Source organism: Vanellus vanellus (assembly GCF_965231255.1).
Source record: "Vanellus vanellus genome assembly, chromosome: 6".
Taxonomy (NCBI): domain Eukaryota; kingdom Metazoa; phylum Chordata; class Aves; order Charadriiformes; family Charadriidae; genus Vanellus; species Vanellus vanellus.
Genome location: NC_138911.1, coordinates 32,286,724 through 32,298,901, shown reverse-complemented (window position 1 = coordinate 32,298,901; position 12,178 = coordinate 32,286,724). Strand labels below are relative to the sequence as shown.

The 12,178-nt window shown below is 38.5% G+C and overlaps 1 protein-coding gene across 1 annotated transcript in view; it reads left to right on the top strand.

The window, feature by feature from the left end:
• SIPA1L1 (signal induced proliferation associated 1 like 1) overlaps positions 1 to 12,178 on the top strand; it is a gene marked incomplete at its 5' end in the record, with an annotated part of 75,671 nt that overhangs the window by 8,481 nt on the left and 55,012 nt on the right. The window contains 3 exons of the mRNA XM_082484979.1: positions 1,720 to 1,850; positions 2,501 to 2,689; positions 10,684 to 10,858. Coding sequence (XP_082341105.1) covers positions 1,720 to 1,850; positions 2,501 to 2,689; positions 10,684 to 10,858 — 495 coding nt within the window. The remainder of the gene's footprint in view (positions 1 to 1,719; positions 1,851 to 2,500; positions 2,690 to 10,683; positions 10,859 to 12,178) is intronic.

The window sequence follows — 12,178 nt, the reverse complement described above, 5'->3', positions numbered from 1 at the left end:
ACGAGGGCAAGTGCCATGTGCTGTACTTGGGTCACAACAACCCCGTGCAGCTTTACAGGCTTGGGGAAGAGTGGTTGGAAAGCTGCCCAGCAGAAAAGGACCTGGTGGTGTTGATCAACAGTCAGCTGAATGAGCCAGCAATGTGCCCCAGTGGTCAGCAGCATCCTGGCCTGTATTAGAATCAGTTGTGGCCAGCAGGACTAGGGAAGTAATTGTACCTCTGTACTTGGCACTGGTGAGACTGTGCCTTGAATACTGTGTTCAGTTTTGGGCCCCTCACTATAGGAGGGACATTAAGATACTGGAGCGTGTCCAGAGAAGGGCAATGAAGTTGGTGAGGGGTCTAGAGAACAAGTCCTGTGAGGAGCAGCTGAGGGAACTGGGGTTGTTTAGTCCGGAGAAAAGGAGGCTGAGGAGAGACCTTAGAACTCTCTACAGCCACCTGAAAGGAGGTTGTAGCGATGTGGGGGTCGGTCTCTTCTCCCAAATAACAGGCAATAGAACAAGGGGAAATGGCCTCAAGTTGCACCAGGGAGGGTCTAGGATGGATATTAAGAAAAATTTCTTCACCGCAAGGGTTGTCAAGCATTGGAACAGGCTGCCCAGGGGAGTGATTGAATCGCCATCCTCGGAGGTATTTAAAAGATGGGTAGGTATGGCACTTAGGGGCATGGTTTAGTGGTGGTTTTGGCAGTGTTAGGTTAACTGTTGGAGTGGATCTTAAGGGTCTTTTCCAACCTAAACAATTCTATGATTCTAACTTTGTTTATATGTTGCTGCATTCATGGTGATGTCCCTCTGTCATCAGTCAAGACAATTCATAATGCTCAGAAGGCCTAATAGAAGAGCCTTCAACACCAATATCTTACAATTGTTAAGCTTTAATTTTTATAAATGCGCTTTTCTTTTTTTTTTTTTAATTTAAAACTTGGCTTTACATGTGTATAGTTAAACAAATATAAAAATGTATCTCAAATAATCTACTGTTCAGCTAGTGAGCAGTTTCTTCAGCCCTGTATTCTGCTCTCTGCCACCTTCCCAACTGGGCTAGTTTTAGACTCAAGTCTCAGCACTTTAAATTTACTCTTATGGTTGTTTGACACTTCACTGTTAAATATTTATGCTTTGTTTCTTGCGCTTTATTCTATTTTTCTATGGTACTATACTTTGATTATTTTTACTATGAACAAGTCTGTAACTTATTTTTCAGCTTCATCAGTTTTCCCCCTTTTATAATCGAGTAACTTGTTTGACTGTTTTTTGCTTTTTCCATACAAAAATAAGTCAGTTACGTTCTTTGTTAAGTACAATTGTTTGCTGTTCCCATTTTAAAGTAGAGTGTTGAGTTTCCTACTTTGGTGCATTTGGCTTCCTTGTTTTTATTTTTAAGGGGGGAAATTCATTGTACTCAATGTGAATGAAACAGATTTCAATATAAAAGCTAATGCAAGAGGTGTATCCTGGTTCAGGCCTGTTTAAGCAGGATGCAATGTTGAATTTCAGCCTTCTTGTATAAACGGAACTTGTTAGAGAACTGAAGCACAAGAATGAAATCCTGGTACCAGGGAAGACATGCTCTTATTGACTCTAGTGGTGCTGGCAATTTGTTTCCAATATAACTACTAAGCATGAAAATATAGTCGAAGTGTAAGAAGTAAGATGGACTTTCATTTGTGTGTTCTTTTTTTTTCTTTTTTTTTTTTTTTCTTGGTATGCAAGAACACTGGAACTATTTTGGGGCAGATGAGAACCTGGGTCCGGTAGCTGTGAGTATAAGAAGAGAGAAGCCAGATGAAATCAAAGAAAATGGACCTCAATACAACTACCGGATCATATTCAGAACCAGTGAGGTAAGCAGTTCAGGAACAATAGTAAAAGAAAGCTGCAAGTGAGCAGGCAAAACCAGGTGGTGTGCGTGGGGTTTGTGTGCTTTTCAGCATTGATAATAGATTTCTGTCTCCTCTACATATGTATAATCCAGGCATCTCCTGACAAAGTTATGCTGCATGTTTATATTACACAGAATACAAGTAAGCCTATCAGTGACTGAGTTATTTCATAACATCCAATACAGACAAAACTGTGAAGGTTGTTTTGGTTAAAGCCTGAGAAACTTACTGGAGCTATAGTAGCTAGAAGCAAGCAAAGAGGAGGAAAATTACTTCCTCCTGTTTTATATGTTACAGTAGGTAGACCTGAGAAGAATACTTTTATACTTTGAAATGCTCTGCTAGAACTACTGCTTCTAATCTTTTCCAAGTATTAGTTTCCTGCAAAACTTAAATCTGTAGAATCATTTGAGATATTCTGACTAATGTGAGCTATCGGAGTGAGTGACATTTTGCATATCAGTGTCTGTTTCATGCCACATAAGTTACTTAATGTTCTCAGTCTCTATTGAGAATTGGAAAATAGTATGTTTTGCTCAACTGCTATTGCTAAGCAACCCTTTCTCAGTGCATAATTCAAGATATAAGCTATTTTTCTTTTGTATGCTTAGCTTATGACATTAAGAGGCTCTGTACTGGAAGATGCTATCCCATCAACTGCAAAGCATTGCACAGCCAGGGGACTTCCCCTAAAAGAAGTGCTGGAGTATGTGGTTCCTGAGCTGAATATCCATTGCCTAAGGCTGGCCTTCAACACTCCGAAAGTCACAGAACAGCTTATGAAGCTGGATGAACAAGGGGTAAGTGCAGAGTTACAGAATGAGAGAAATTGTCTTAAACTGTCAGATTACTGCAGTGAACTGCAAAATTACCTTTTAGTTTTACGAGATTAGAGGAAGTCTATTAAAATGCCTCATGTAAACTAAAGCTTGTCATCTGTAGGGAGAGTTATGTTGCATGTCTGTCCCCCAAGTTTTGCAGACTATTTGGTATGTATGAAATCAAGTTCATTGGTCGAAGTAGTCTGAAGTTTTAGATTAATGTTATGGCAATTGTCCATTTTAATTTACTTTAAGAGACTAAGTGATTTTTTTCAAAGACAGGGAGGAGGGAGTTCTGTTCTGGTTTTCTTATTGCTATTATAATAAGAACAGAAATCTCCCATGTTACCAAATGTTTTGTTGTAATATTGTATTGGCGCAACCATTGCCAGGGTACTGCCTGTCTTTTTTTTTTGTTTGCCTTTTTTTTTTTTTTTTTTACTTCCTCTGAAACCAAACTACATGGTAAAATATTCTAAATATTCTACACCTCTTCTTCATACAAGTGGTTTTCAATTAGGTGGTATTTCCCTGGTCTCTTAAAGATGGAACTGAGGTTCATTAGCTATATAGCTTAGACTTAGCAAAATGAAAGTCCATGAATAAAAGTGAATTTTATGATTAAAAACTTCAACAGTGACATTTAATGGCTCTGAGTACTGACACTCTTTCTCCTGGTCCTTTTTGATTCTCGTGATCAGCTTTTCCTGCACAGAATTAACATCTATGTTATTATTTCTTCTTGCTGTCAATCTAATATTGCCATCATAAAATTGAAAAAGGTCTAATCATCATCTGCCCCACAAGGGAGAGAATATAGCTACTCTAAACAGGTTTATAAGTCACTGTGATGAAGATTTTGTCAGCCTCCTTGTGATTTGGTTATTAAAATGGAGAAGATAGAAAATCCCCAAATAAATACCCACCAGAAGCAAAGCTTGAGCAAAATGCTTTGTCCTCTAGTGAGTTTCAGAACCTCATCTCTTTCACTAAGAACATGATACAAGAGGATGAAGAAATAGCTGTGGCTATTGCAGAGCATCCATGCTGACACGGGATTGGTTATGTGTGGTCAGCCCAAGGTGGGTGCAGCCCAGTATCATCACTGACCATGGCCAACAGTGGGTGCCTGGCTAAGAACATGAGAACAGGATGAGCATGGAGTGATATTTTCTTAGCTCCTGATTGCTTGTAGGCTTTTATAGGGCTCTCTGTCCTACCCTTCTGCTTTACCAGTTTGGTGAGTACTAGTGTAGTTAGTTATTTTTCATGTAGAAGTTGTTCGGTACTTCTGGTCATGCTTTTGCCTTTGTCTGGAGTTTTTCCAGTTCCCTTCCTCCTCTCCCACATCAATTTTAAAACAGTGTGGTTTTGAAAACGGGGAAAAATTTTGGTTTTCTTATCTTTCTTTCTTATCTTTGCTTTCTTACCTCTTCTCTCTTTAATGATTACTGATGTTTTTATTTGCTTTATGGCTGCTACAGAACACTGAAAGTATCTTTTCATGAATGCCTAAGATCCTGTTCCTTAGAGGTATAAGTCAGAGCTCATTGCTGTAGATTCAAAGTTGGATATCTTTGTACCACATAGATCACTTCAAGCTTTACTTGCACTGAGGTTCATCTGCCCAGTTACACACTATCATAAGTTCCTTTGGTTGCTCTCATAGCCAATCTTCAAATCCAGTACTGTAGAGCAATAACTCAGTAATGTTAGCAAACTTAGTTACCTTACTATTCATCACCTCTATCAGATTGCTAAAGTCTGTGTTGAATACTGTATATCCAAGTCCAGATCCCTGCCTTACTCTACTGATGATTTTCTTCAGCTCCCGTTTGCTTTTAGCAAGTCACATGTCTAAGTGAGGTCCTTTTCTGTACCCTGGCTATTTAGGGGGTTTAAGACTTTCTGAAGAAAAAGCTTTGTCAAATGTCTCTTGGAAATTCAAGCGTACTCTGTATCAGCTGTATCTCCTGCATGTGCTTATTGGCTTCCGCAGAAAACAGTACTGTGATCAGCCAGCAGGCACATAAGGTTGAGGAGAGATGGGTTTATCATATAGCCTGCTAAAAGAAGGATGGAATCTTTAAATGTTTACGCTGCTCAGTTTAACTGTTCTTTCATATGGTGAGATCCTAATAAGTTGGAGGCTTGAGTGTCTTCCTTAGATTGTTAGAGCAGTGATTCCAAATATGCACATATTCAGTGTTTATGATTTGTTACCTGAGCCTAAACCTAATCTACCCTTCAACCAGAATCAAGTTTGTCAGGTACTTGAAGACTCAAGGAAACCTTTCAATCTCTTTCCAAATTTTTTGCTTTCAGCAGTGAAGAAAATGGAATTTAATTCAACATAGCTCCACAAGTGAGCCTTTGGATTCAAGGATCAGTACCTTCCAGATATGCCCATCAGGAACCTGCAATTTCTGTAGTGTTGATGGGAAAATTTTCACAAAGGAAAAAAAAAAAAAAAAAACTAGCAGAAAGTTCTAGTTAAAAAAATAAAGTCCAAAATTATTTCCAATAAATACTTAGTTTGAAAGGTCATTTAGCATCATTTGCTTCAGAAGTCAGTTATGTCTAAAAAAGTGTGATATTAAATTATGATTATTTCATATCCTACATGTCACTAAGCTCCCATGGTATAATGTATAGTATGATTTTATGTTACTACTTAAACTTTTAAAAATCATTAAGGACAAGTGATAGTTAAAAATGTATTATCTACATCAAAGTATTTTTTGCTTTTGTGGTAATGAAACAGTTTGACACTTCTAACAGAAAAAGATAAGCACACTCTGTACTAATTAGAAGCTGCATTTTTTTTATCAATTCCAAGCTAACAGAAGAATTTGGGTAACAGCTGCTCTACTAATTAGGTACACAGAATGTTTATCACTTCTTGCTGAGTGTTGCACTGTTTCATTACAGCAGGAACAGGTGCCCGTTTGATATATCAAGTAAGATGTTTTGTAAATTTAAGAGTTAAGACTATAAAGTGACCTCAGCCTGACTTAGCCACTAAATTTCACCCAGTAACCCCTTCATTGAGACAAATTCGCACGTACCAGTTTTGATTAAGATGGGCTGTCTTTTTATATATTTTGAGTGAGGTCTTAAAGCAGTTGGTTGTTTTCATATTTAAGAATTTGCAGTTCTTTATTTGAATTTAGCTGCTTTTGACTTCCAGACTTCTGATATCTTTCTCTGCTACATCTTAAGAGTCATTATGGTGTGAGATTTTTTTTTTCCAGCAAAGGTTTTTGTATGCAGCAATTAAATCATCTGTTGGTCGTGTTTACGATAAACTAAACAGATTGCACTTTTCAAGTCTTTCACTGCAACATATTTTCTCGGAATTTCATATCACTATTATGGCTGAGCTCTGTCTCTTTTACTCTTTCAATATCTGCATATGACATCCTATGTCAGAATGGGAATGTTATTCTCGCCCCAATTTACTACTTGTGGTGTATGTCAGGTTGCATGTTCCTTACTTCCCCTTAGAGTCATGGTAACATCTGCTGTTCTGTACATATGGCCCACATTGCTTGTCACCTAGCTGTTCTTTTATTGGCTTTATTAAAATGCATTCGTTTGAGTGGTTTTGTGTTAAAAAGCAATCCAGTCATTCCGTAGGGCTGCGCTAGCTTCCTGGCTAATTACCATCAACTAATCTTTGCCTTGAATGCAGAGTTCACGGTAACTTACTTTAGGTTTACTTCCAAATATGATTTAAAAATTTGAATATCAGGGCAATTACTGATTTATTCCAGTAGAAGTTTATCTTTATGGCAATTCCTCATTCACAGGAATACTGTGAAATGTCAGTAAGTTTTTAATATAATTCCATATTTAAAATACAAACTTGCTGACTGGTTAAATCCAAGATGTGCTTTCTGCTGTCTTTCAGTGGGTGCTAGACAAATACTTGGAGTGCACTTTTCCCATATATATAAATATGTAAATACTTTAAGATTATTAAAATGAGGCTGCTACTTTAGGAGTTTTACCACAGCAGAATTCATCCTTCAACTCCTTTTTTAGCTTTTACTTGGAGTTAATACAATTCTGAGGACCCTAGATTTATCAGAAGGAGGTGTAGTAATGGGGACTGCATGCCTTTCTTCCCCACATCCACTTTTTTTGATTCAGAAATGCCAGCTTACATTGTCCTTATGCATCTTTTTTTTTTTTTTTTTTTTTTTTTTTTTTTTTAAGTTCAGCAAATCGAAGAAGAGAGCTAGAAGGCATATCTTTCTCTTTGCATAGTCCTTATTTAGTTTCTGACATTTTCAAAGCAATAAAGGATATTTGTTAGGTTGCTTATAGATGCTGCAGATCCCATTTATGTTTATGCCCTTGAAAATACTTCCTTCACCTGAAACTGAAGTTTAAATAGTGTAGGTGTGCTTGGTGAGAATGGTTTTCTTTGTCCTAACGTAAGTACCTTGAGTACTTTGTTCAGTTTTGGGCCTCTCACTACAAGAAAGACATTGAGGTACTGGAGCATGTCCAGAGAAGGGCAATGAACCTGGTGAGGGGTCTGGAGAACTAGTCCTATGAGGAGCAGCTGAGGGAACTGGGGTTGTTTAGCCCAGAGAAAAGGAGGCCGAAGGGAGACCTTATCGCTCTCTACAACTACCTGAAAGGAGGTTGTAGAGAGGGGGGGGCTGACCTCTTCTTGATCATAACAAGCGATAGGACAAGAGGAAATGGCCTCAAGTTGCGCCAGGGTAGGTTTACGATGGATATTAGGAAAAATTTCTTCACTGAAAGGGTTGTCAGGCATTGGAACAGGCTGCCCAGGGAGGTGGTGGAGTCACCATCCCTGGAGGTATGTAAAAGACGGGTACACGTGGCACTTAGGGACATGGTTTAGTGGTGATTTTGGCAGTGTTAGATTGATAGTTGGACTTGATGATCTTAAAGGTCCCTTCCAACCTAGACAATGCTATGATTCTATGATACTAGAAACTATTGTAATCAGCAGTGCAGCTAAGGCATTGTGGTCCCCTGAAACACTGCCATCCATTGTATTTCCTTGGGAGTGGACCGAGAGCGTATCTGAGCAGTAAACGTTGCCTGAATGGTCCAAGACAGGACCTGCTATTGATTATATGGAAAGCGATGGCAGTTGTTCCGGCAGGAGCAGCAGCAGTGTCGCTTCTCACCACTCTTGCTCCCTCCCCTCCTCTCTCCTCCCTTCCCACACGTCAGCCGTAGCTGGTCCAGGTTCTCTGTGAGACCACGTAGCCCTGTTGGCAAAGGTGCTACTTTTGGCTGCTGTGAGGCAATAAGCTTGCGTGAGTGGAATAGTGTAGTTTGCTAGCTAAGCAGAGATCATAGAAATGCACCTGCAAATCTCATCTAGCTCTGTGATTCCTGAGAAAATTTAAATCTTAACCAAACAGTCATCATGAGAATGTTTTATTAAAAAAAAAAAAAAGCATGTACCATCTGTCTGTACCTGGATTGTTTTGAGCATTGTGTACACAATGGTGTACACAATGGTGGTTCTGAATTTTTGTACTTTTTTAGTGAATGGGAAGTTGAAATAAATAATCATAATAATAAAAAATTGTAACATTAATTTGCATGTGTTTGGTATTTGTTTTACCAATAAAAATCTTTGCTTCAAGTCTTAATACGTCAGTGCCCAAAAGATGTGGTCTTCATTCTTAAAAGGTGAATGGGTTTGGTTGGGTCTCTAGTGCTGAAAGAGCGTATTTCCTTTATAGTTACACAGAAAACTTTTCAAATAGTTAACAATGAGAAAAGGAGATAAAAACATTACTTTAAGGCACAAAATTTATATTTTTTTTAAATTATTACTATTCCTTTCAGTTGCAGTTTTGGAAGTTGGCCTGTGAATGTTTCTTTCATAAGAAATAGGTTGAGATGAGGACAGGCTGAGAGAGTTGGGGTGGTTCAGCCTGGAGAAGAGAAGGCTCCAGGGAAACGTTATACCAGCCTTCCAGTACTTAGTGGGGTCCTAGAGGAAGGATGGGGAGGGACTCTGTATCAGGGAGTATAGTGACAGGATGAGGGGTAACGGTTTTAAACTGGAAGAGGTTAGATTTAGATTAGATATTAGGAAGACATTTTTTACTGTGAGGGTGGTGAGGCACTGGAACAGGTTGCCCAGAGAAGCTCTGGATGCTCCATCCCTGGAAGTGTTGAAGGCCAGGTTGGATGGGGCTTTGAGTGGCCTGGTCCAGTGGGAGGTGTCCCTGCCCATGGTGGGGGGGGTTGGGGCTAGATGATCTTTAAGGTTCCTTCCAACTCAAACCATTCTGATTCTATGCTGTACTCATATTTTATCATAAGAAATTTGGACGTATTTAAAAGGTGCAAGTCAGGTGGTCATTTTGTCAGATGATAAAATAAGGGACATTCTGGAGGGGAAAAAAGAAACAGCCTAGAACTGTGACTCATTGTACGTGCTTAATTTCTTCAACTTCAGTAATCAAGCCAGGTTGATCTTTACCCTTCTCCCCCCCCCTTATTTTCCTACTGCTAATACTTTATCCTTGTCACCATTCATCCTTGGTAGTAGAAGAAAAATCCAGTAAAGTTGCAATTTTCAGAGTTTTTTAATTTTAAAATGTACTTTAATAAGATACAGAGTAGGACCACTTCTGAGGGCTTTTAAATTATCCCACCGTAAATATAATAAGTTAAAATTAATGGATTTCAGTTTAATTATGTGTGTCCACATCATCCCATCGAGTTCCAAAAGTTCTTGTGTCGCAACCTGTTACGGAAGCTTTGAGAGCAAATCACAGTATATTCAGATGACTTTGCTTCCAGTGCCCTTTCAGATAACTGTTTTCGCTTCCCACTAACCTGTAGCCCGAACTTGTAAATCTCATGCCAGTTTCGATAGACTTTCTTGTGATCTTGCTTTAGCAGATCTGCTTGGCATTTATTTAAAATGGAGCCTCTACAGAAATTCTTGTGTGGGAGGAAAGATTATTTACCCTGCAATAAGTATGCATTTTTACTAGATGAATTACATGCGTGAACTCCTAGGCTCGCCTTTGCGCTTTGCCAGTCAGTGTTCCTGCTTGTGAAATTGGTTTTGGCAGTAAATGGCAGTGGGTGCTGCTTGCTTCCCTTCTGTAACTTCTGTTTCTGTAGTCCAGGCATAAAGGACACAGATGTGGTCCCTTTTGTGTGTGCATCAATTTGGAATTGGGAACAGTTTGCTTTGAAGAATCACAGTTGTGGTTGGGTAAAAAATTATTTTGTTCACATCTACGGTTTCTGCTGGTTTAGGAACATCAAACACTAAATTAGAGGAAAAATGGAACTAAAAGGCACAAATATGTTTGAAAGTCTATGCTAGTAAACAGTACCTTTAAAGTATTCCCAGCATGTCTCAATTTAGCAGTTTTCTTTGTTACTGCATTTTTAAGTTGGAGAAGTCCAACTGAATGCCATGGACTCTTTAAACATTGCTAACAGATGAATGAACTGATAGGTGAATAATTTTCATCTTCTTTTTGAAGTGAGAGAATGTTAATTTTGTCACTTACTATAGAAATGAGCACATGCTGTGCCCTATCCTTCTGCGTGGAAGGTTTGGTGTAGAATAGTAACCATGGTGCCAGCCTAAGAGTGAGAGTCGAGTTCCTGATACTTCTTGGCCAACACTTGCCACGTGGCTCGATGTGAGATATTCACCATTTGCATGTTGCAGTGTTTTCCTCCTGAAAACAAGGAACGTTAATGTTTGTTTCATTTTGGAAAGCATTTTGAGATCGTCAGATGAAATATGCCATCATCAAGGCGATTATGGTGCAGAACGATGAGAGTATTTGGAACTAGACTAACATTTGAAATTAAACATGATTAGGGTTTTTTTCTTTATGAATTATGGGTTTAATAAAAATCTGAAGTTAATTCAATAAATAAGTTGCTGCATCACTTGATATACATGTAAGATGTTGATCTTTTTCCTTTTGCAGTTAAGTTACCAACTTAAGGTGGGTATCATGTACTGCAAAGCTGGGCAAAGCACGGAAGAGGAAATGTATAATAATGAGTCAGCAGGTCCAGCCTTTGAAGAGTTTCTTCAGCTCTTGGGAGAACGAGTTCGACTCAAGGGATTTGAAAAGTATCGTGCTCAGCTGGATACGAAGAGTAAGGCTTTTTCATTTTTTCCTCTTAAGTGAGCAAAGTGCATTATATCATTGCTAATTGACTTTTTGTAGAGAGATCTTAAAAATAACCTCTTTGCTATAGGAAGACAGTTGTTTAATATTAGAAGAGAAAACAGCAAGTATGTAATGTGACCCATACCCATATGGTCTTTTGACTCTGATAATTATTGGATTTTTGCACTAATTTGGTATGAAATTATCATCAAAGCTGTAACAAGAAACAAGTAACTATGGAACCATTATCAGCATTGCAAATCCATCATGAGTGTGTTGTCTAAAGAGAGTAATCAATACAGTTGGTATGTCATAATTTTTTTAATTATATGCTAATAGACTGTCACAAAAAAGGTTTTGAGAACCCATCTATGTAACTCCACCTTGACAAGTTGATCTATTGCTGTTCTGCTGTGTCTGTTGCACGTAGTTTTTCTTATAGGCGCTTTTGTCTCACTCCTGCTATCAAATGTATTCCTCCCTCTGTGATTTTTCTTTTGAGTTATGGAAATTAAACTGATTTTGGCAGTTATAATATCAGCTTTAACAGTAAAACATAATGCAACAAAAATGCAGTGGAAAGATGATCTTGGGTGACAGTATTAAAGAAATTCCCTACTTTTGGACTCAAGCTTGTGAAATGCCTGTTTATCAGCTAGCGTATTCTATATTCAATTTACAAATCTATTTGAAAATACTCAGGGGGAAATATTGGCCTGTCTTCCTTTTCTTTGAGTATTGGAGCTAACCAGTTCCTATGGAAATCTTTTGCTATTTTGCCCACATGCAGTAAAGGAAATTAAATAAGGAGTTGATTCACAAAAGCTGAAAAGCATTCATCAACCTTGTCATGGGTCTCCTATCACAAATACAGTAACTTGCTGTGCTTTTGTGCTCCACCATTCTACCTTGTGTCCTTGATTCTTAAAGGGATCACATTGCCCTCTCCTCAGGCTGTCTTGATCAGTCTAATCATCACTCCTCAGAGGGTCATAAAACTTCCTGTGGTTTTAAACCTAATAAATACCTATTTCACACACATTTACCATTGAGCAAGCTTTCTTTTAGTTGCAATACTTATATTCGGTCTGTTGTAGTTACTCCCTTGAATGCATTTACACATGGCAGTTGTGCCTCCTCTGTGCTTGCGTGATGTTACCCTTAATAAGCCAAGTCTCTCTTACTGGTATGGGAGGGGTGGATTTCTCTGCTTCCCTCCCCCTGCAGTATTACCTGGTAACCTTCCTACGTGCTCATCTGAGTTTGAATTCAGTCTCTCTTATTTTAGTGGCTAGGATTATATACA